Raw genomic sequence first — 20,010 nt, 5'->3', positions numbered from 1 at the left:
AGCAACAAAAAAAAAGCTGTTTAACCATATCAGAAGCATATATCAGGCCATACATGCACTCATGTGACTGAAATAACAATAACGAGGCTATATACATGTGGTACAGGTGTTGTGCCGAAAATCTCCCCCCTGCCAGAGTCCCCCCCTTCGCGTGAACGCGCACGCACTCAATTCTTCATTGCTGCGACTCCCATACAAATTGGGGTCACTGATCACGTTAGGCTGCGTTTAATTTAAATTTAAAAATTATGTCGGATTTACCGCGGGGGAGGCCCGAGTAATGTCTGCAGTTTTCGGTTTGGCTGTTTGTTTCAATAAATAAATATCTTTGCCAAAATTCGTCATCGCCCCCATGTCTTATTCGACTTAGTAGTTGTTCTGAAGTGTTTATTGCTTGCCTACATTTTACTCCCTCCTCTATGTTTAATATAAAGCACATTAATTATTAATTTCGGTTGCTTAAGGTTGTTCTGTAGAAAGTATTTGACTCTGATGTGTGCCACAGAATGTATTTGACTCTAGCCACAAAATTATTTAGAAGGGGCGATTTCGGGAAGGCAAGACATGGCCTTGCCGAAATCCCGCCCTTCTAATTTCCTTAATTTTGTGGCAAGTGTCAAATACTTTCTATAGAACAAACCGAAATTAATAATTAATGTACAGTTGAATTCAGAAGTTTACATTTTCTTTCTGAGGTCTTGGCTGACTTCTTTTGATATTCCTATCATGTCAAGCAAAGTGGCACTGGGTTTGAAGGTTGGCCTTGAAATACATCCACAGTTACACCCCCAATTGACTCACATGGTGTCAATTAGCCTATCAGAAGCTTCTAAAGCTATGACATCATTTTCTGTAATTTTACAAGCTGTTTAAAGGCACAGTCAATTTAGTGTATGTAAACTTCTGACCCACTGGAATTGTGATAGAGTGAATTATAAGTGAAAGTTTGTTAACAAGAAGTTTGTGGAGTGGTTGAAAAACAAGTTTGAATGATTCCAACCTAAGTGTATGTAACCAAGACTAAGGAGATGATTGTGGACTACAGGAAAAGGAGCACCGAGCACGCCCCCATTCTCATCGACAGGGCTGTAGTGGAGCAGGTTGAGAGCTTCAAGTTCCTTGGTGTCCACATCACCAACAAACTAGAATGGTCCAAACACACCAAGACAGTTGTGAAGAGGGCACGACAAAGCCTATTCCCCCTCAGGAAACTAAAAAGATTTGGCATGGGTCCTGAGATCCTCAAGGTTATACAGCTGCAACATCGAGAGCATACTGACTGGTTGCGTCACTGCCATTGTACGGCAATTGCTCAGCCTCCGACCGCAAGGCACTACAGAGGATAGTGAGTACAGCCCAGTACATCACTGGGGCTAAGCTGCCTGCCATCCAGGACCTCTACACCAGGCGGTGTCAGAGGAAGGCCCAAAAAATTGTAAAAGACCCCAGCCACCCTAGTCATAGACTGTTCTCTCTACTAACGCATGGCAAGTGGTACCGGAGTGCCAAGTGTAGGCTTCTCAACAGTTTTTACCCCCAAGCCATAAGACTCCTGAACAGATAATCAAATGGATACCCGTACTATCTGCATTGTGTCCCCCCCACCCCAACCCCTCTTTTAGGTTGCTGCTAATCTGTTTATCATATATGCATAGTCACTTTAATTATACATTGATGTATGTACATACTACATCAATTGGCCCGACCAACCAGTGCGCCCGCACATTGGCTAACCAGGCTTCCGCATTGTGTCCCACCACCCGCCAACCCCTCTTTACGCTACTGCTACTCTCTGTTCATCATATATGCACAGTCACTTTAACCACATCTACGAGAATCGGATAGGAGCACAGCGCTTCCTTCAGGGAGCTGAACGCCGCTTCTGTCTCGTCCATCCATTTTACTGTTTTGGGAGTCGGCCCTGGTTAGATCGGTTAGGGGGGAAGCTATAGCCGCAAAGTTGGGGATAAACCGTCTATAGTATCCTGCCAGTCCTAGGAAGGACTTGGTGCGTGGAACAGGCCAGTAACGTACCGCGTGAACCTTCCTCTACTGGGGTTTGATGTTCCCCCGTCCGATCAAATACCCCAGGTACTCCACCTCCTCAAACCCTAGTTTGCATTTCTTGGGGTTCGCGGTCAACCCGGCTTGTCTGAGTGCGTTCAGCATCGCCTGGAGGCGCGTCAGGTGCTCTTCCCAACCTTGGCTGTGGATGATAATATCATGGAATGTAGGCGGGGCTCAATGGAGACCGAACGGGAGCGCCCGGTACTGATACAATCCGTCTGGTGTCGAAAACACCGTCTTCTCCCGGGAGGAGGCTGCCTTTTCCAATTGGTCGATGAGCTCGTCCACCCTCGGCATAGGGTAGGCTTTGAACAAGCTTATATCGTTCACACCCCGGAAATCATTACAGAAGGGCAGGCTACCGTCCGGTTTGGGCACCAACACAACGGGGCTGCACCATGCACTGTGAGACTTCAACGACACCCAGCATAGCCTCCACTTCCTGTTTACGGCCTTCCTTCGGGCCTCTGGAATCCGATATTGCCTCTTTCATACCATTTCCCCGGCCTGGGTACGGATGTGGTGCTCAATGAGGGTCATGCGGCCCAGGCTTCTCGGAGAACACTGACTTGTTCCGATCGACGATATCCCTGAGCTCTTGCTCCCTGAGCTCTTGCTCCCTGAGCTCTTGCTCCCTGAGCTCTTGCTCTTGGTCCTCATTGCTCGGGACCACCACTGCTACCGTCGGTGTCCTGGGTCCCGGCCATAACATGGACAAGCCTGTCCTCTCGTGTCATTTCTTCAACAGGTTCACATGGTAAATCTGTTAAATCCACCTGATACAAAAGGTTATTCTTGATTTGGAAATGGGGGTATCGCCAGTCACTCACCCCCGGAAGTAGCTGTCCATCCACTGCTATCACTTGGGCTGCGTTGGCTTTCAAGTTAGGGTCCTCCCACTGGTCCGTCCCGAATTGTCCCCTCAGTTGGCCCCCAGGGGGTGTCTCGACCCCCAGGGGGAGGCTGAGGTCTTCCTCCTGTGGTTCCCCGGGAGGGGGGGGGTCAACCGTTTGCTTCCGGGCCGCACAGGCGATGGGTCGTCCTCGCTCTCATCTTCAGACGGCTTCGTATCTTCTTCCTCAGCTCGTGCCCTCACAGGGCCGCGAACAGTGGATAATCTCGTCCCACTAGGATAGGTACCGGCATCTCTGGTACTGCACCCACCATCAGCTGGCAGTTCCCTTGTGGCGTCACAATGTTGGCCCATTGGGTTGGATAACGTTTTGTGTCCCCGTGAACATAGGAAATGGACATCTCCCTACCCCGTTCAGTCACCTGGTTCAGCAGGCTTGTGGTTACTAGGGTAACCATACTTCCAGAGTCTAATAGAATTTCCGTGTCGAGTCCGTCAACCTTCACCGGGACCATAGGTGCAGTTGATTCATGGTGTGCCCAACAGGGGGTGACGTAGTTCACTGCGTGACACACCTCACTTCCATGGCTTGCTGATAGCATCGACTCCTCTCGAGCGGGGCAATTCCAGGCCATGTGCCCCCGGGCACCACACTCAAAACACCTTGTTTGGTCTCCATCTACCTGGGGTCGTAGGTGGCGGGTCGGCCCTACCCCAGCCGTCTCTCCATGGGTTTGCGGTCCTTTGGCCCTGCTGACTGTCGGTTTGGGGTACCCAGCAGTGGGGCTGTCCTTCAGACTCCTTCGAATGGGTCGTCGACTCAGCCCGGCTCCCACTCAGCAGGGCCTGAGTGTTCTGATGCATCTCCACTGCTTCCAGGAGGCCCGCCAAGGTCTGGGGCACGCATAGACTCGCTGCCCTCTTCATGTCGTGGGGTAGTGCCCGTAGGAAGCGATCCAGGACCACTTTGACTCGGATGGAGAGGGTGGATATGTCAGTTAGGAGCCATCCCCTGGGGACGCGTAGTAGGTTGCTCATCTGGGCTCGAGGGGATGCGTCGGCTACGAACCTCCAGTTGTGGAATAGTTGAGCCCGTGGGCCAGGCTGTACCCGTAGCGGCTGAGTATCTCCTGGTTGAGTCTGTCGTAGTTAGCCGCTTGTTCATCGTTCAGTTCCCAATACGCCTTTTGGGCATTCCCAGAGAGGAATGGAGCCAGCAGACTGGCCCACTTATGCCTTGGCCATCCTTCCCGTAGTTCAAACGTACAGAGGTAGGTCTCGATGTTGTCATCTTCTGTTAGCTCGATTAAAAATAGGTTTGGATGTGATTCAGTAGACACTCCTCCTTGTAGCTTCCTGATTTCCTCAATGAGGCGGACATTTTGTAGCCGCTGTTCCTCCAGCGTTCGTTCCTGCACCGCCTGTTGTGCTTGTTGGGCCCGGATGAACTGAGCTATCAACTTGTCCATGCTGATGCTGCGTAATCGTCAACCCTGATCTGACCACGATGTCAGAGTGCCCGCAATCTCCACCACTTGTGGCAGACCATGGGGTTGGGTCAAAACATTTACACAGATCAGACACGGACAGAGTAGGAGTAGCTCAGTTTCAAAGGTATTTATTAAAATAATAGTCCAAAAGAATAGGTGGCTGACCTGCTGTATGCCACACCTCGCTACTGTTTTTCACTGTCTTTTTACTGTTGTTTTTATTTTTTTACTTACCTATTGTTCACCTAATACCTTTTTTGCACTATTGGTTAGAGCCTGTAAGTAAGAATTTCACTGTAAGGTCTACACCTGTTGTATTCAGTTTACGTGATAATAAACTTTGATTTGATTTGATGTAAACTTCTGACTTCAACTGTATGTGTGTTATATTAATGTCACGAGAATTTTCAATCCCAATGATAATTACTAACAATCAATAGCTTTGACTAATCCCCGAGGTTTGTAAGACCATGGGTATAATAATAATTAGTCAAAGACTCAGTTTATGCAAAAGGCTAGTACAGTTTATTCAGAGAACGTTCTAAAGTCCAGAATACAAAGACATCCATTTTATAGCTGCGCACATACTTCCACACAAACAGTAGATATCCTACACACATACTGTCTCACTACCCAGCCGACAGAGATTAGGGAGACCTTGGGACGTACTTCCTGTCCTCTCCCAATCTCTTGTCAGGTTGGCACCGAATTTTGCTCAGACAGTCTGTGTTTAAGATACCTTAAACAATATATTGTACAGATATAATGTTTTACCCTAATTCTGACTAAAAACTACACTCACGGATATATAGTTCTACTGACTAAAACCACACACATCATTCGAATAATCTCATGATTCTAATGAATTTCATACAATCATATGGTTTCAGGGTGGAATATTCTAGTCATTCATTTAAACATATAAATCCAATTGAGAATTAAACATAGAGGAGGGAGTAAAATTTAGGCAAGCATAACACATTTCAGAACAACTACTAGACGAATAAGACATTGGGGAGGTGATGAATTTTGGCAAAGAGCTTTATTTATAGACTAATACACGTAGCCAAACCAAAAACTGCAGACATTACTAGTGCCTCCCCCACGATCAAACCGACATAAAAAATAAAATGAAATGCAGTCTAACGTGATCAGAAATCTCAACTATCAAGCAAGTCGAGAGCAATAAAGAATTGAGTGTGTGCGAGTTCACGCGAAGAGGGGGGAGAATTCTGTCAGGGGGGAGATTTTCGGCACAACACCAGTACAGAGTCAATGTGCAGGGGTACAGGTTAGTCATGGTAATTTGTAAAGTGACTATGCATATACAGTACCAGTCAAAAATTTGGACAAACCTACTCATTCCAGGGTTTTTCTACATTTTCACTATTTTCTACATTGTAGAAAACACAATTAAATAACACATATGGAATCATGTAACACCAAAAAATATTTTAGATTAATCAAAGTAGCCACCCTTTGCCTCGATGACAGCTTGAAATTCTCTCAACCAGCTTCATGAGGTAGTCTCCTGGAATGCATTTCAATTAACAGATGTGCCTTGTTAAAAGTTAATTTGTGGAATTTCTTTCCTTCTTAATGCGTTTGAGCCAATCAGTTGTGTTGTGACAAGGTAGGGGTGGTATACAGAATATAGACCTATTTGGTACAAGACCAAGTCCATATTATGGCAAGAACAGCTCAAATAAGCAAAGAGAAACATCCCATCATTACTTTAAGACATGAAGGTCAGTCAATCTGAAAATGTCAAGAACTTTGAAAGTTTCTTCAAGTGCAGTCGCAAAAACCATCAAGAGCTATGCTGAAATTGTCTCTCATGAGGACCACCACAGGAAAGGAAGACCAAGAGTTAACTCTGATGCAGAGGATACGTTCATTAGAATTACCAACCTACCAGAAATTGCAGCCCAAATAAATGCTTCACAGAGTTCAAGTAAGACACATCTCAACATCAACTGTTGAGAGGAGACTGCATGAATCAGGCCTTCATGGTTGAATTGCTGCAAAGAAACCACTACTAAAAGACACCAATAATAAGAAGAGACTTGCTTGGACCAAGAAACACGAGCAATGGACATTAGACCAGTGGGACTCCGTCCTTTGGTCTGATGAGTTCAAATTTACGATTTTTGGTTCCAATCGCTATGTCTTTGTGAGACACAGACTGGTGAACGGATGATCTCCGCATGTGTGGTTCCCACCGTGAAGTATGGAGGAGGAGGTATGATGTTGTGGGGGTGCTTTGCTGGTGACACTCTGATTTATTTAGAATTCAACACACACTTAACCAGCATGAATACCACAGAATTCTGCAGCCTTACGCCATCCCATCTGGTTTGCGCTTAGTGGAACAATCATTTGTTTTTCAACAGGACAATGACCCCAAACACACCTACAGGCTGTGTCATGGCTATTTGACCAAGAAGGAGAGTGATGGAGAGCTGCATCAGATGACCTGGCCTCTACAATCACCCTAACTCAACCCAATTGAGATGGTTTGGGTGAGTTGGACCGCAGAGTGAAGGAAAAGCAGCCAACATGTGTTTGTTAAACACTGTTTTGGTTACTATGTGATTCCATATGTGTTATTTCATAGTTTTGATGTCTTCACTATTATACAATGTAGAAAATATTAAAAATAGAGGACAACCCTTGAATGAGTAGGTGTGTCCAAACTTTTGACTGGTACTGTATTTGCACATATACAGTTGAACTCGGAAGTTTACATACACCTTAGCCAAATACATTTAAATTCAGTTTTTCACAATTCCTGACATTTAATCAGAGTAAACATTCCCTGTCTCAGGTCAGTTGGGATCACCAATTTATTTTAAGAATGTGAAATGTCAGAATAATAGAAGAGAGAATTATTTTTTCTAGCTTTTATTTCTTTCATCACATTCCCAGTGTTTCAGAAGTTTAAATACACTCAATTAGTATTTGGTAGCATTGCCTTTAAATTGTTTAACTTGGGTCAAACGTTTCGGGTAGCCTTCCACACGCCTCCCACAATACGTTGGGTGAATTTTGGCCCATTCCTCCTGACAGAGCTGATGTAACTGAGTCAGGTTTGTAGGCCTCCTTGCTTGCACATGCTTTTTCAGTTCTGCCCACACATTTTCTATGCGATTGAGGTCAGGTCTTTGTTATGGCCACTCCAATACCTTGACTTTGTTTTCCTTTTTGCCACAACTTTGGAAGTATGTTTGGGGTCATCGTCCATTTGGAAAACCTATTTGCGACCAAGCTTTAACTCCCTGACTGATGTCTTGAGATGTTACTTCAATACATCAACAATTTTCCATCCATTTTGTGAAGTGCATTAGTCCCTCCTGCAGCAAAGCACCCCTACAACATGATGCAGCCACCCCATGCTTCACCGTTGGTATGGTGTTCTTCAGCTTGCAAGCCTCCACATTTTTCCTCCAAACATAACAATGGTCACTATGGCCAAACAGTTATGTTTTTGTTTCATCAGACCAGAGACATTTCTCCAAAAAGTAAGTGTTTTGTCCCCATGTGCAGTTGCAAACCGTAGTTTGGCTTTTTTATGGCGGTTTTGGTGACTTCTTCCCTGCTGAGGGGCCTTTCAGGTTATGTCGATATAGTACTCGTTTTACTGTGGATATGGATACTTTTTGTACCTTTTGCCTCCAGCATCTTCACAAGGTCCTTTGCTGTTGTTCTGGGATTGATTTGCACTTTTCACACCAAAGTGCGTTATTCTCTAGGAGACAGAACGCATCTCCTTTCTGATCGGTATGACGGTTGCGTGGTCCCATGGTGTTTATACCTACGTACTATTGTTTGTACAGATGAACATGGTACCTTCCGGAATTTGGAAATTGCTCCCAAGGGTGAACCAGACTTGTGGAGGTCCGCAATTTTTTTTCTGATGTCTTGGCTGATTTATTTGGATTTTTCCATGATGTCAAGCAAAGAGGCACTGAGTTTGAAGGTAGTCCTTGAAATACATCCACAGGTACACCTCCAATTGACTCAAATGAGTTCAATTAGCCTATCAGAAGATTCTAAAGCCATGACATCATTTTCTGGAGTTTTCCAAGCTTTTTAAAGGCACAGTCAATTTAGTGGCTGGAATTGTGATACAGTGAATTATAAGTGAAATAATCTGTCTGTAAACAATTGTTGGAAAAATGACTTACTCTACAAAGTAGATGATTTGACAAAACTATAGTTTGTTAACAATACATTTGTGGAGTGGTTGAAAAACAAGTTTTAATGACTCCAACCTAAGTGTATGTAAACGTATGACTTCAACTGTATAGCAAAAGCAGTCAGTATCATTTAACCACATCAAAAGCTGGCCACATACAGTGCATTTGGAAAGTTTTTAGATCCCTTGATTTTTTCCACATTACAGCCTTATTCTGAAATGCATTAAAATGTGTGTGTTTTTCATTCATCAATCTACACACACTACCCCACAATGACAAAGCAAAAATGGCTTTAAACATTTTTGCTAAAATAAAAAACAGAAATATCACGTTTACATAAGTATTTAAACTCTTTACTCAGAACTTACTCAGAACAGTACTGTTGAAGTACCTTTGGCAGCGATTACAGCCTCAAGTCCTCTTGGGTATTTGAGGAGTTTCTCCCATTCTTCTCTGCAGATCCTCTCAAGCTCTATTAGTTTGGGTGGGGAGCGTCGCTGCACAGCTATTTTCAGTTCTCTCTTTATGTAGTGTTGTAGTGTCTCTTTTGTCGTGATGTGTGTTTTGTCCTATATTTTTTATATTTAATTCACCCCCATCCCCGCAGGAGGCATTTTGCCTTTTGGTAGGCCGTCATTGTAAATGAGAATTTGCTCTTAACTGACTTGCCTAGTTTAATAAAGGTTAGATAAAAACATTAAAAAAATAAAAATCATCAATGGAAACAGGATGCAACTGAGCTCAACTCTAGAGCTCTCAAAGTATGTCATCCCTTTGATTTGATTTTTATTTCGTGATTAGCACAAATGTGAATGATTTGTTATCATTGAGAAATAAAGTTTAAATAGTTTAATAGCGCTAAATTATTATATACCGGTGTATATATTTGTGTGATTTATTTGGGTGAATAAATTATTATAATCCATATGGTCATATTTGATCTATTTCGTACCACTAGAAATATCATTTTAATTCCATGCTCATAGATACCACAAGAGGGCGACCATGTCACACGAAGAGAAACGCGCAAGAAAATAATCTGGGACAAATTGTTCGCTACAGGCCTACGTAGATTATCCGAACACGTTTCCTGCTAAAGTAGAAAGGATCAAATGGTTTTTGAAAAGAAGTCTTCGGGTGAGTTTAACTCTCTTTTCTTAGTGAAATGGTTGCTTCTGATTATAATAACTATATCGAGTACATAACTTGAGTTCACAAGTCAATAATACAATAACAATTTAATTAACAAACAACCGTACGTTTGTCACTTGAGCTTGCTAACTGGCTAACCTGGTGGTGTTGTGTCCAGATCGTACAAATGCGCAATCATCACAAAAAATACCGGTTGTGAGCATACTATACCGGATAAACTATACATACTATGACATACTATACCGAAACATATAACTAGATCATCTCATATTAACCTAGAAAGCAGGCGAAAAAGGTATTCAATTGCAATGAGAGGAAGTACATGACAACAGAAAGTAATTTTCAGTACTTTTCCAACAGCAAGGTTAGCTAATAAATCATCGTCTAGTCCGACCATTACTAGCTCTTCGAGTCAGGCTTTAGCTGTTCCAGCTGTGTGATAGTCGTTGATATGTAGCTAGTGTAAACCTAGCCAGCAGATCTGACCCACTTGCTTACAGCTGCACTAGGGTCAGACAGACGTGTAGCTTAAGCAGGGGTGAAAGTGGATTTAATTTATTCGCTATACAGTACCTCCTAAACCAAAAACATGTGAGCCGAATCATACAGTCTATATGTAATTATATGTTATTAATTCAATAGGATCTCTGTGGGACTAGTTGTAAAGATTTGAGATTTAACTTTAGAAATGTATTACTTTTTATTGTGGCAAACAGAACCAGTCATGATGTTTATATCTGATTGTCAAACAATTACTTCAAATGGGTCTTTTACTAGGCTACCTGCGCACTTTAATCCACTCAAAAAATATCCAGCCTCCAAACCACTTTGAATGGAATGAGAGATTGGCTACTGTTAGCTAGCATGAGAACGAAACACGGCAGTTTACTTAACTAGCAGTCGTACAATTCTCTGTATAACAGTTGGGATAATGGAACAGTTTGGAGTACAATGCATTTCTCATCCATGGACTGAGGAACGCTTTCCGAGCCATATCTCGCGCTGGCTCCGCTGCATCTTAATCTCCACAGGAAACCTGTCCAGCCCTATTCCAGCTTTAAGAAAACTCGGTCTGAGTAAAGCATAGCAGACACATATTCAACTAACCTGTACTTGGGCGATACTTTCTTCGTTCTCGATTCAGAAGAAAATTGTATCTTATAAATGTCTGTGTCCAGCTCTTTTCTAAGCGACACGGCCATGTGTAGAAGTAGATGACAGTGTGTCACACACAGTGGACCAAAATATGTAAATTACATGCAAGCTGGAATTTCTCACTTGATACAAAACATGGATTTTTTTTCTTTATTTTTACTATTGTCTACATTGTAGAATAATAGGGAAGACATCACAACTATGAAATAACAGATCTGGAATCATGTAGTAACCAAAAAAGTGTTAAATCAAAATATATTTTATTTTTGAGATTCTTCAAAGTAGCCACCCTTTGTCTTGATGAAAGCTTTGCTTGCTCTTGGCATTCTCTCAACCAGCTTCACTTGGAAAGCTTTTCCAACAGTTCCCACATATGCTGAGCACTTTAAAACATGAGGCCAATGTAGACTCAAATGACTTAATCCATATGACTACAGGTATTGGATATTTTAATAAAAACATCTTTCTCTCTCCCTCACTACCCCTACTCCCTCTATCTCTCCCAGCCCGTGTAGCGGAGGCAGGACAGAGGCGTGTGTTGGACGATGCAACACGCCAGCGGAGGTTAAATCGGCAGCTGGATGCTCTAGAGAAGGACAACTTCCAGGATGACCCTCTCTCCTCCCTGCCTCCCTCTGGTCCTACTGCCCGTCTGCCCGCCTTTAGCGAAGGAGAGGAACCCGGTGTGTGAGGAAACGCCTTTTAGATCTGCCCAGTGCTATTGTTTGGTGGAGAGCTCTATATTAATTTCTTCATGTGTACTTCTGCCTCCCTTCTCTTTCATCTCTTTATCCTTTCTCTTCCACTCCCTCTTCTCCTGCCTCTTCCGCCTTCCCTCTTTCTTTCTGTCTCTAGGTAAGAAGAAGAGGAAAACTAGAGGTGATCACTTCAAACAGAGATTTCGCAAAAACTTCCAGACTCTACTAGAAGAAGAGGTAGGTAATAGACTGAGAACACCTCTAACCCCACAAGTAGTCCGCCATATGGAGAAGTGGGCGTCATTTGAAACACACTAGCATCATGTGCAGAGGGGTGCATCCTCACAGAACGTTCCGATAGAAATACATTATGATGGTATGTATCAGGGTTGGTGTCAATTTCATTTGAATTCCAGTCAATTCAGGAAGTACACTGAAATTTCAATGCTTTTCAGTAAGGGAAATGTTGAATTGGAATTTCGTTTACTTTCTGAATTGAAACGGAATTGACGCTAACCCTCGTATGTATGGTCCTCTGTAGCTCAGTTGGTAGAACATGATGCTTGTAACTGGTTCAAGTCCCGGGATCACCCAAGCGATAAATATGTATGCATGCGTGTCTCTAAAGTGCTTTGGATAAAAGTGTCTGCTAAATGCCATGTAGCACATTTCTCTCACGTAGAATAAGGAATGACGTCAGCTCTATAGAGTGGAGGTCGACCGATTATGATTTTTCAACGCTGATACCAATACCGATTATTGGAGGACCAAAAAAAGCCGATGCTGACTTTAAAAAAAAAAAATGTTTTTAAATGATTATATTAATTTCTAATAATGACAATTACAACAATACTGAATGAACACTTATTTTAACTTAATATAATACATCAATCAAATCAATTTAGCCTCAAATAAATAATGAAACATGTTCAATTAGGTTTAAATAATGCAAAAACAAAGTGTTGGAGAAGAAAGTAAAAGTGCAATATGTGCCATGTAAAAAAGCTAAAGTTCTAGTTCCTTGCTCAGAACATGAGAACATATGAAAGCTGGTGGTTCCTTTTAACATGAGTCTTCAATATTCCCAGATAAGAAGTTTATGTTGAGGTTATTATAGGAATTATAGGACTATTTTTTTCTCTACCATTTGTATTTCATTAACCTTTGACTATTGGATGTTCTTATAGGAACTTTAGTATTGCCAGTGTAACAGTATAGCTTCCGTCCCTCTCCTCGCCCCTACCTGGGCTCGAACCAGGAACACATCGACAACAGCCACCCTCAAAGCATCGTTACCCATCGCTCCACAAAATCCGCGGACCTTGCAGAGCAAGGGGAACAACTACTCCAAGTCTCAGAACGGGTCACGTTTGAAACGCTATTAGCGCGCACCCCGCTAACTAGCTAGCCATTTCACGTCGGTTACACCAGCCTAATCTCAGGAATTGATAGGCTTGAAGTCATAAACAGCGCAATGCTTGAAGCATTGCAAAGGGCTGCTGGTGCTGTTTGAATGAATGCTTACGAGCCTGCTGCTGCCTACCACCGCTCAGTCAGACTGCTCTATTAAATATCAAATCATAGACTTAATAATAACATTATAACACACAGAAATACGAGCCTTGGGTCATTAATATGGTCAAATCCGGAAAACTATCATTTTGAAATTAAAACGTTTATTCTTTCAGGGAAATACGGAACCGTTCCGTATAATATCTAACGGGTGGCATCCATAAGTCTAAATATTCCTGTCAAATTGCACAACCTTCAATGTTATGTCATAATTACGTAAAATTCTGGCAAATTAGTTCGCAACGAGCCAGGTGGCCCAAACTGTTGCATATACCCTGACTCTGCGTGCAATGAAAGGAAGAGAAGTGACACAATTTCCCTAGTTTAATATTGCCTGCTAACATGAATTTCTTTTAACTAAATATGCAGGTTTAAAAATACATACTTCTGTGTATTGATTTTAAGAAAGGCATTGATGTTTATGGTTAGGTACATTCGTGCAATGATTGTGCATTTTTTGCAAATATACTTTTGTTAAATCATCCCTCGTTTGGCGAAGTTGGCTCTTTGTTAGGAAGAAAAAGTCTTCACACAGTTCGCAACGAGCCAGGCGGCCCACACTGCTGCATATATATAGATCGCAAGAGAAGTGACGCAATTTCCTGAGTTTAAAGAAATTCATGTTAGCAGGCAATATGAACTAAATATGCAGGTTTAAAAATATATACTTGTGTATTGATTTTAAGAAAGACGTGTACCAAACCATTAACATCAACATTGGTGCAACGAGAGTGCTTTTTTCACGAATGCGCTTGTTAAATCACCCGTTTGGCGAAGTAGGCTATGATTCAATGATAAATTAACAGGCACCGCATCGATTATATGCAACGCAGGACATGCAAGATAACTACACATGGTTGATGATATTACTAGGTTAACTAGTGATTATGTTAAGATTGATTGTTTTTTACAAGATACGTTTAATGCTAGCTAGCACCTTACCTTGGCTCATTGCTGCACTCGCATAACAGGTAGTCAGCCTGCCACGCAGTCTCCTCGTGGGGTGCAATGTAATCGGCCATGATCGGTGCCCAAAAATGCTGATTACCGAATGTTATGAACTTGAAATCGGCCCTAATTAATCGACCATTCCGATTAATCGGTTGACCTCTGCTATAGAGACTTCTGAACGTGACCCTGGGTGCGTACTAGAGGTCGACTGATTAGTCGGATAGGCCGATTAATTAGGGCCAATTTCAAGTTTTCATAACAATCGGAAATCGGTATGTTTGGGCGCCGATTTTATTTATTTTTATTTAAAAGATCATTTTTTTACACCTTTATTTAATCTTTATTTAACTGGGCAAGTCAGTTAAGAACACATTCTTATTTTCAATGATGGCCTAGGAACGGTGGGTTAACTGCCTCGTTCAGGGGTAGAACGACAGATTTTCACCTTGTCAGCTACTATAATAGTAGTCCTATAATAACTACAACCTAAAACTTCTTACCTGGGAATATTGAAGACTCATGTTAAAAGGAACCACCAGCTTTCATATGTTCTCATGTTCTGAGCAAGGAACTGAAACGTTAGCTTTCTTACATAGCACATATTGCACTTTTACTTTCTTCTCCAACACTTTGTTTTTGCATTATTTAAACCAAATTGAACATGTTTCATTATCTACTTGAGGCTAAATTGATTTTATTGATGTATTATGTTAAGTTAAAATAATGTTAATTCAGTATTGTTGTAATTGTCATTATTACAAATACATTAAAAAAAATACAAATAAAAAAATAAATCGGACGATTAATCGGTATCGACTTTTTTGGTCCTCCAATAATCGGTATCAGTGTTGAAAAATCATAATCGGTCGACCTCTAGTGTGTACCAATAATATCTCTTTTCTCCTGAAGTGTGAACTTATTCACTAAATTCAAAAAAGTAAACTTAAGCCTTGTCTGATCCAGAACGCCCCAAAGTAAACCCATTCACGACTACCCACAAATCTAAAAGCATTGGATTGGTGGAGGAATTGGCTAGTGGGAGCTTCCACCATTTTTCTTACACTTAAAAATTTCCTTTGAAATCATTAATTGAGATCTTCCCATAGACTGGTTGGTTGTTTAGCAACAAAACCAATACATGCAAAATAGACAGGGTTGGCTTAGATTGTTGACAACATGTAAGCTATATTTTGTCTCCAATGTTTATTGAAAACATACATTTGCACAACTAGCTCTTGTATCCTCTCAAATACATCCTTACAGTTGTTGGTTGGTTAGCTAGCTAATGAATTTTAGCCATATTAGCATTGATATGAAATCAGTCAGAACACCTCAAGAACAAGATAAAACGAGCTGAAACTATCCTACTTACGATTCCCCACATGTCAGTTTCTTGTCATTTTTGCTAGCAATCTGTCCATCCAGAATCACAACAATACGCTGACTTCTGCTCCAAGGAAGCGCTTTGTTCGCTAACCCATCTATAGCCCCCGTTTTTGCTGAGAGGCTAACCCTGTCCTTGCTGTGTTGTGATTGGCAGAATGTGTCTGAGAGGGAGGAGCCTAACTACCTGTCAGCTGCAGCCCCTCCCTCCTCGCTCCCCCCTCGTCTGTTCTGCTCCGTCTGTGGATTTCCTTCCTCCTACACCTGTTGCTCCTGTGGGGGGCGCTATTGTTCCACACGCTGTCTTATCACGCACAGAGAGACCAGGTAACTCACACTACACTACGCTAGAGCTGGGACCATAAACTGAAAATGATCGTTCATTACGATAAGTAGCCTATACTAAAGAAATGTGAAGTTCGAAATTAAATGTGTTCGCTAATATGGGTGATTGTTAATGGGACAATTTGATGGCTACAACCATCAAACCAATAGTAGTAGTTTGAAGGATAATATAATAAAAACTGTGGTGCACATTGCTATTAACTTATTGTTCGATTTATTGTTACCGCATCAATTAGGCAATTTATCACAATAAGAATTTTTGTCCATATTGCCCAGCTCTAACACTCACACACACTGTTCCATACACACAGAGGCTACGTAACATGAATGCAACACACACACTGAACACACACATTACACACACCCCCCCCACACACACACACACAATACCATACACACACCGGGTTGTATATTAACCCTACTACCCTTAGCCTCATATCTCTCTCTATTTCTTTCTCTCTCAGGTGTCTGAAGATGACTCTGTAGCAGCTGATCTGACTATACCTGGTCATGCTCACAAAATGTGGATGGTAAATTCTTCTACCAGTAGCTGTATAGAATGTTACAACACAGGAACGGCGCTACGGATAATGACCGTGTACCAGAGATGCTATGGAGAGAACACTACCAGAGAAGTAATGGGGAACGCTACTAGAAAGTTACAAACATGCACACAGTGACTCAGCACTCTGCGGTGTGACGTCAGTGTTGTGGAGTAGGGTAGTGGTGCGTGGGTAAAATCACTGGGGAAGCAAGAAAAAAAGCCATATTACAACCTATGTGTTATAATTGCATTGTTTGCTCTATAACTTGTTAATTCATATTACTTCACAGATAGGTTTATCACTCTGTCATACAGTAAACACTTTTTAAAATGTTTTTGTTGTCCTAGATTACTTGGCTAAAATGCTTGCTCGCTAGGTTAACTTCCATTCATGGGAAATTGTATCTAGTTAACATTAGCCTTCTACATCTAGCTACATATTGAATTTCCATCCTCTCAGGCCAGGGGCACAACAATGTATGAATTTCTGGTTGGAACAGAATCGCCGTTATAATCATTGGCCGGTACGGAGAATTAAGTAGAACCACAAGTCCAAATCCATATCTCCATCCATGGCTAATTTAAGAAAGGGATAACTTTAGCTAGCTAGCTAGCCACCGGAGGACAACAACACAACGAGATGCAACAATTCAATTTGTTTCTGTCAATGACTAATGCTTTCAATGCGTTTTGATAGGAGTAATTCCAAAATCCAAGCTGGCTTCCCTTGACCCTTTTTTTTTTTTTGGCAGACCAGGACCATTCACAGTTGAGCTTGTTCAATTTAGCTCAATGTTGACTGGCTAATTGTTTATACTTTTTTTATCAAGAGGCCAGATGCTCGTTGGCTTCCCTTGCATTCCATTCAATGCTACGGGCTGCAGCAATGGACCAGACAGCATCAGATAGATGGCCTACACGTGTAGAGAAAGAGGGGCGCTGTTTCGCTTGCCCGGAAGCTTTCTCCAGTGAGATGCATTCCGCCTCATGCAAATTGAAAATTATGAAAAACAGACAAAAAAGATATATTTTTTTTATTTTTTACTTGGAAGCTTGGCATCCATGAATACACGCCACTGGCCTGAAGGGGGCAGAGACAGGGCAGGAGTAAGGGAGGGGTTTGTGTCGTAGGGGGGGCTGACTGTCTGACTTGCTGTAATGATTTAATTAAACATGTCTGATTATGACTCAGTGTGTTTATTGTAAACCTTTATGCTATAGAGTAATCTCCTGTGTATGTGTGCACGTGGAGCCTGTTTGTGTGACTGGTGTGTGTGTACCCTGGTTCAGGTTTGTATACAGATGTTTGTTTATGAGCTCTGTCCTGTTAGGGAGAATGTTCTTAGAGAGAACAACAGGTTGTGCGCTTATCCGCTTCCAGGAAGATTAAAACAAGTTCCTTTTTCTGAAACCACTGCTCACACACATCCTGACATCAACACACACCCTTCTGCATAACTGACTAAAGTCTATCAGTGGTAAAGTATATGATTATATGTTTATGTATTGCATGTTATGAATAGGTTATATAATTATATTGGAGGAAGGGGGCACAGGGGTCAGGTGGTAATTAAGGGCAACAACCCCTGAACCTCAGCTGTAAAGGGACGTTAATTATTAATGCAAGCATATTGGGGGGATTTCCACTAGTTACAACAGCTACAAAGTAAAAGTTGGCTATATTGTAAAACTTAATGGAAAAAAATAGCTTTTGTGCTCTTAATTTATAGTTAGGCATAAAGTCAGCAGTAGTGTGGGTAGGATTAGGGTTACAATCTTTAAAGAGAAATGGTCGAAATAGGCGGGGTTTATGACTTTGTGGCTGTGCTAACTATAGTGGCGACCAGTGGATGAGAGAGCCACGGTAGCGCCTGATTTGGCACAGACAGGACGTCTGAGTAGGCTGTATGTGTTTGTACCCCATTTACAGAACTGGGAGGTTGAGTGCTCCTGTCAACGAGTGAAAGCTGCGCTTGCATCGGGCGCTGTGAAAATGGCGGATGACTGCGCTAGGCTCAGTACAATAATCGGTCAATGTTCGCACCGCAGACTTTGCCCGGTGAGGGAGTGTTGTGTGTACGGAAATCCAGTAATGTGGCGCGAGCAGCTGTCAAGCAAAGCTAGTAGGGGAACGGGGGCTCCTCGGGCTGTCAAGCGAGTCGACCTCTGGAGCGCGCAAGGTGAGTAGACTAGAATGGGTGTATGGTTCGTCTTTTAACACAGATCTTGGATCCGATTATCCTACCCAAACCACTATCGGGGGATGGCAGAGACCGCGGGCAGATTAATCCCTCTTTCGATGCGCGGTGATCATTAGACACAATAAACTATAGGCTACCGCTGGCGTCCATTTCAAACGGGCATAGCCAAGCCAAATAACGCAGTTTTCACTCAGAGAAGCATGATTTTATTTTAATGTTGATTTTCGCGTTTTTAATATTTATTTGATGCTGAAAATCACAACACTGTCTATAGACATCAGCCCTTGATTGGCCAAGCTCTGTGTTCTCTGAGGAGCGCAAAACCGATTGGATTAGAGGTGTGCACACTGCACAGATGTTATGAATGTGTTTCTCTGTGTGCAGGGCTATAGCCCAGACCCCCATTGATACTACTGCTGCTGCCATGGAGAGGAAAGAGGTAATATCGGAATATTTTATTGCGATTCAATGAAACAGGATCTGTTGCAGAACGTCTGATCATCATACCCAATGGTGTAAAGTACTTGGAAGTACTACTTAAGTAGTTTTTTTGGGGTATCTGTACTTTTATATTTTTGACTACACTACATTCCTAATGAAAATAATGTACTTTTTACTCCATACATTTTCTCTGAAACATTTCGAATGCTTAGCAGGACAGGACAATTGTCAAATTCATACTTATCTGATCTGGCGGACTCACTAAACACAAATGCTTAGTTTGTAAATTAATGTTGGAGTGTGCCCCTTGCTATCCTTAAAAAAAAAACATGAAAATGATGTCATCTGGTTTGCAAAATATAAGGAATTTGAAATGATTTTGACTTTTACTTTCAATATTTAAGTATTACTTTTGACACTTAAGTATATTTAAAACCAAATACTTTTAGACTTTTACTCCAGTAGTATTTTACTGTGTGACTTTCACTTTTACTTGAGTAATTTTCTATTAATGTATCTTTTACTTTTACTCAAGTATGACAATTGGGTACTTTTTCCACCACTGATCATACACCAACCCCTCTCTCTCTACCTCTCCTTCTTTCTCTCTTCTGTCTCTCTCTCTTTCTTGTCCTCTCCTTCAGCATCCAGTTGGAGAAGTCCTCATCATTCCAATGAGATCTTCAACATCACTTTCGCCCCAGGATTCAGCTCGACCCCTACCCCTTCAGCCCTCCTCCCCTCCTCCACCCCTCTCTCTGTCCAGTCCCCAGCTCCAGGCTGAGTTTCTGAGAAGAGCTCCCAGAGCTGCTTCCCCTGACAACGACTCGGCTAGACACCAAAACCTTCTCCACCATCCCTCTCCCTCTGTCTCCCCCTTCTCCTCCCCTCCTCCCCCTCTTTCCTCCCCTCCTCCACCCCTCTCTCTGTCCAGTCCCCAGCTCCAGGCTGAGTTTCTG

General features: G+C 42.2%; 1 protein-coding gene across 1 annotated transcript; it reads left to right on the top strand.

Annotated features, from left to right (window-relative positions):
• The first annotated feature begins 9,602 nt into the window (after positions 1 to 9,602).
• Positions 9,603 to 16,743, top strand: LOC112214742 (zinc finger HIT domain-containing protein 1). The gene is made up of 5 exons (XM_024373727.2): positions 9,603 to 9,746; positions 11,423 to 11,599; positions 11,772 to 11,851; positions 15,678 to 15,847; positions 16,330 to 16,743. The coding sequence occupies exons 1-5, from the start codon at positions 9,722 to 9,724 to the stop codon at positions 16,349 to 16,351; spliced, it is 474 nt and encodes a 157-aa protein (XP_024229495.1). The 5' UTR covers positions 9,603 to 9,721; the 3' UTR covers positions 16,352 to 16,743.
• The last annotated feature ends 3,267 nt before the right edge of the window (positions 16,744 to 20,010 follow it).

This window comes from Oncorhynchus tshawytscha, linkage group LG15 (genome assembly GCF_018296145.1).
Source record: "Oncorhynchus tshawytscha isolate Ot180627B linkage group LG15, Otsh_v2.0, whole genome shotgun sequence".
Classification (NCBI taxonomy): Eukaryota; Metazoa; Chordata; class Actinopteri; order Salmoniformes; family Salmonidae; genus Oncorhynchus; species Oncorhynchus tshawytscha.
This window is presented reverse-complemented; position numbering and strand designations above follow the sequence as displayed.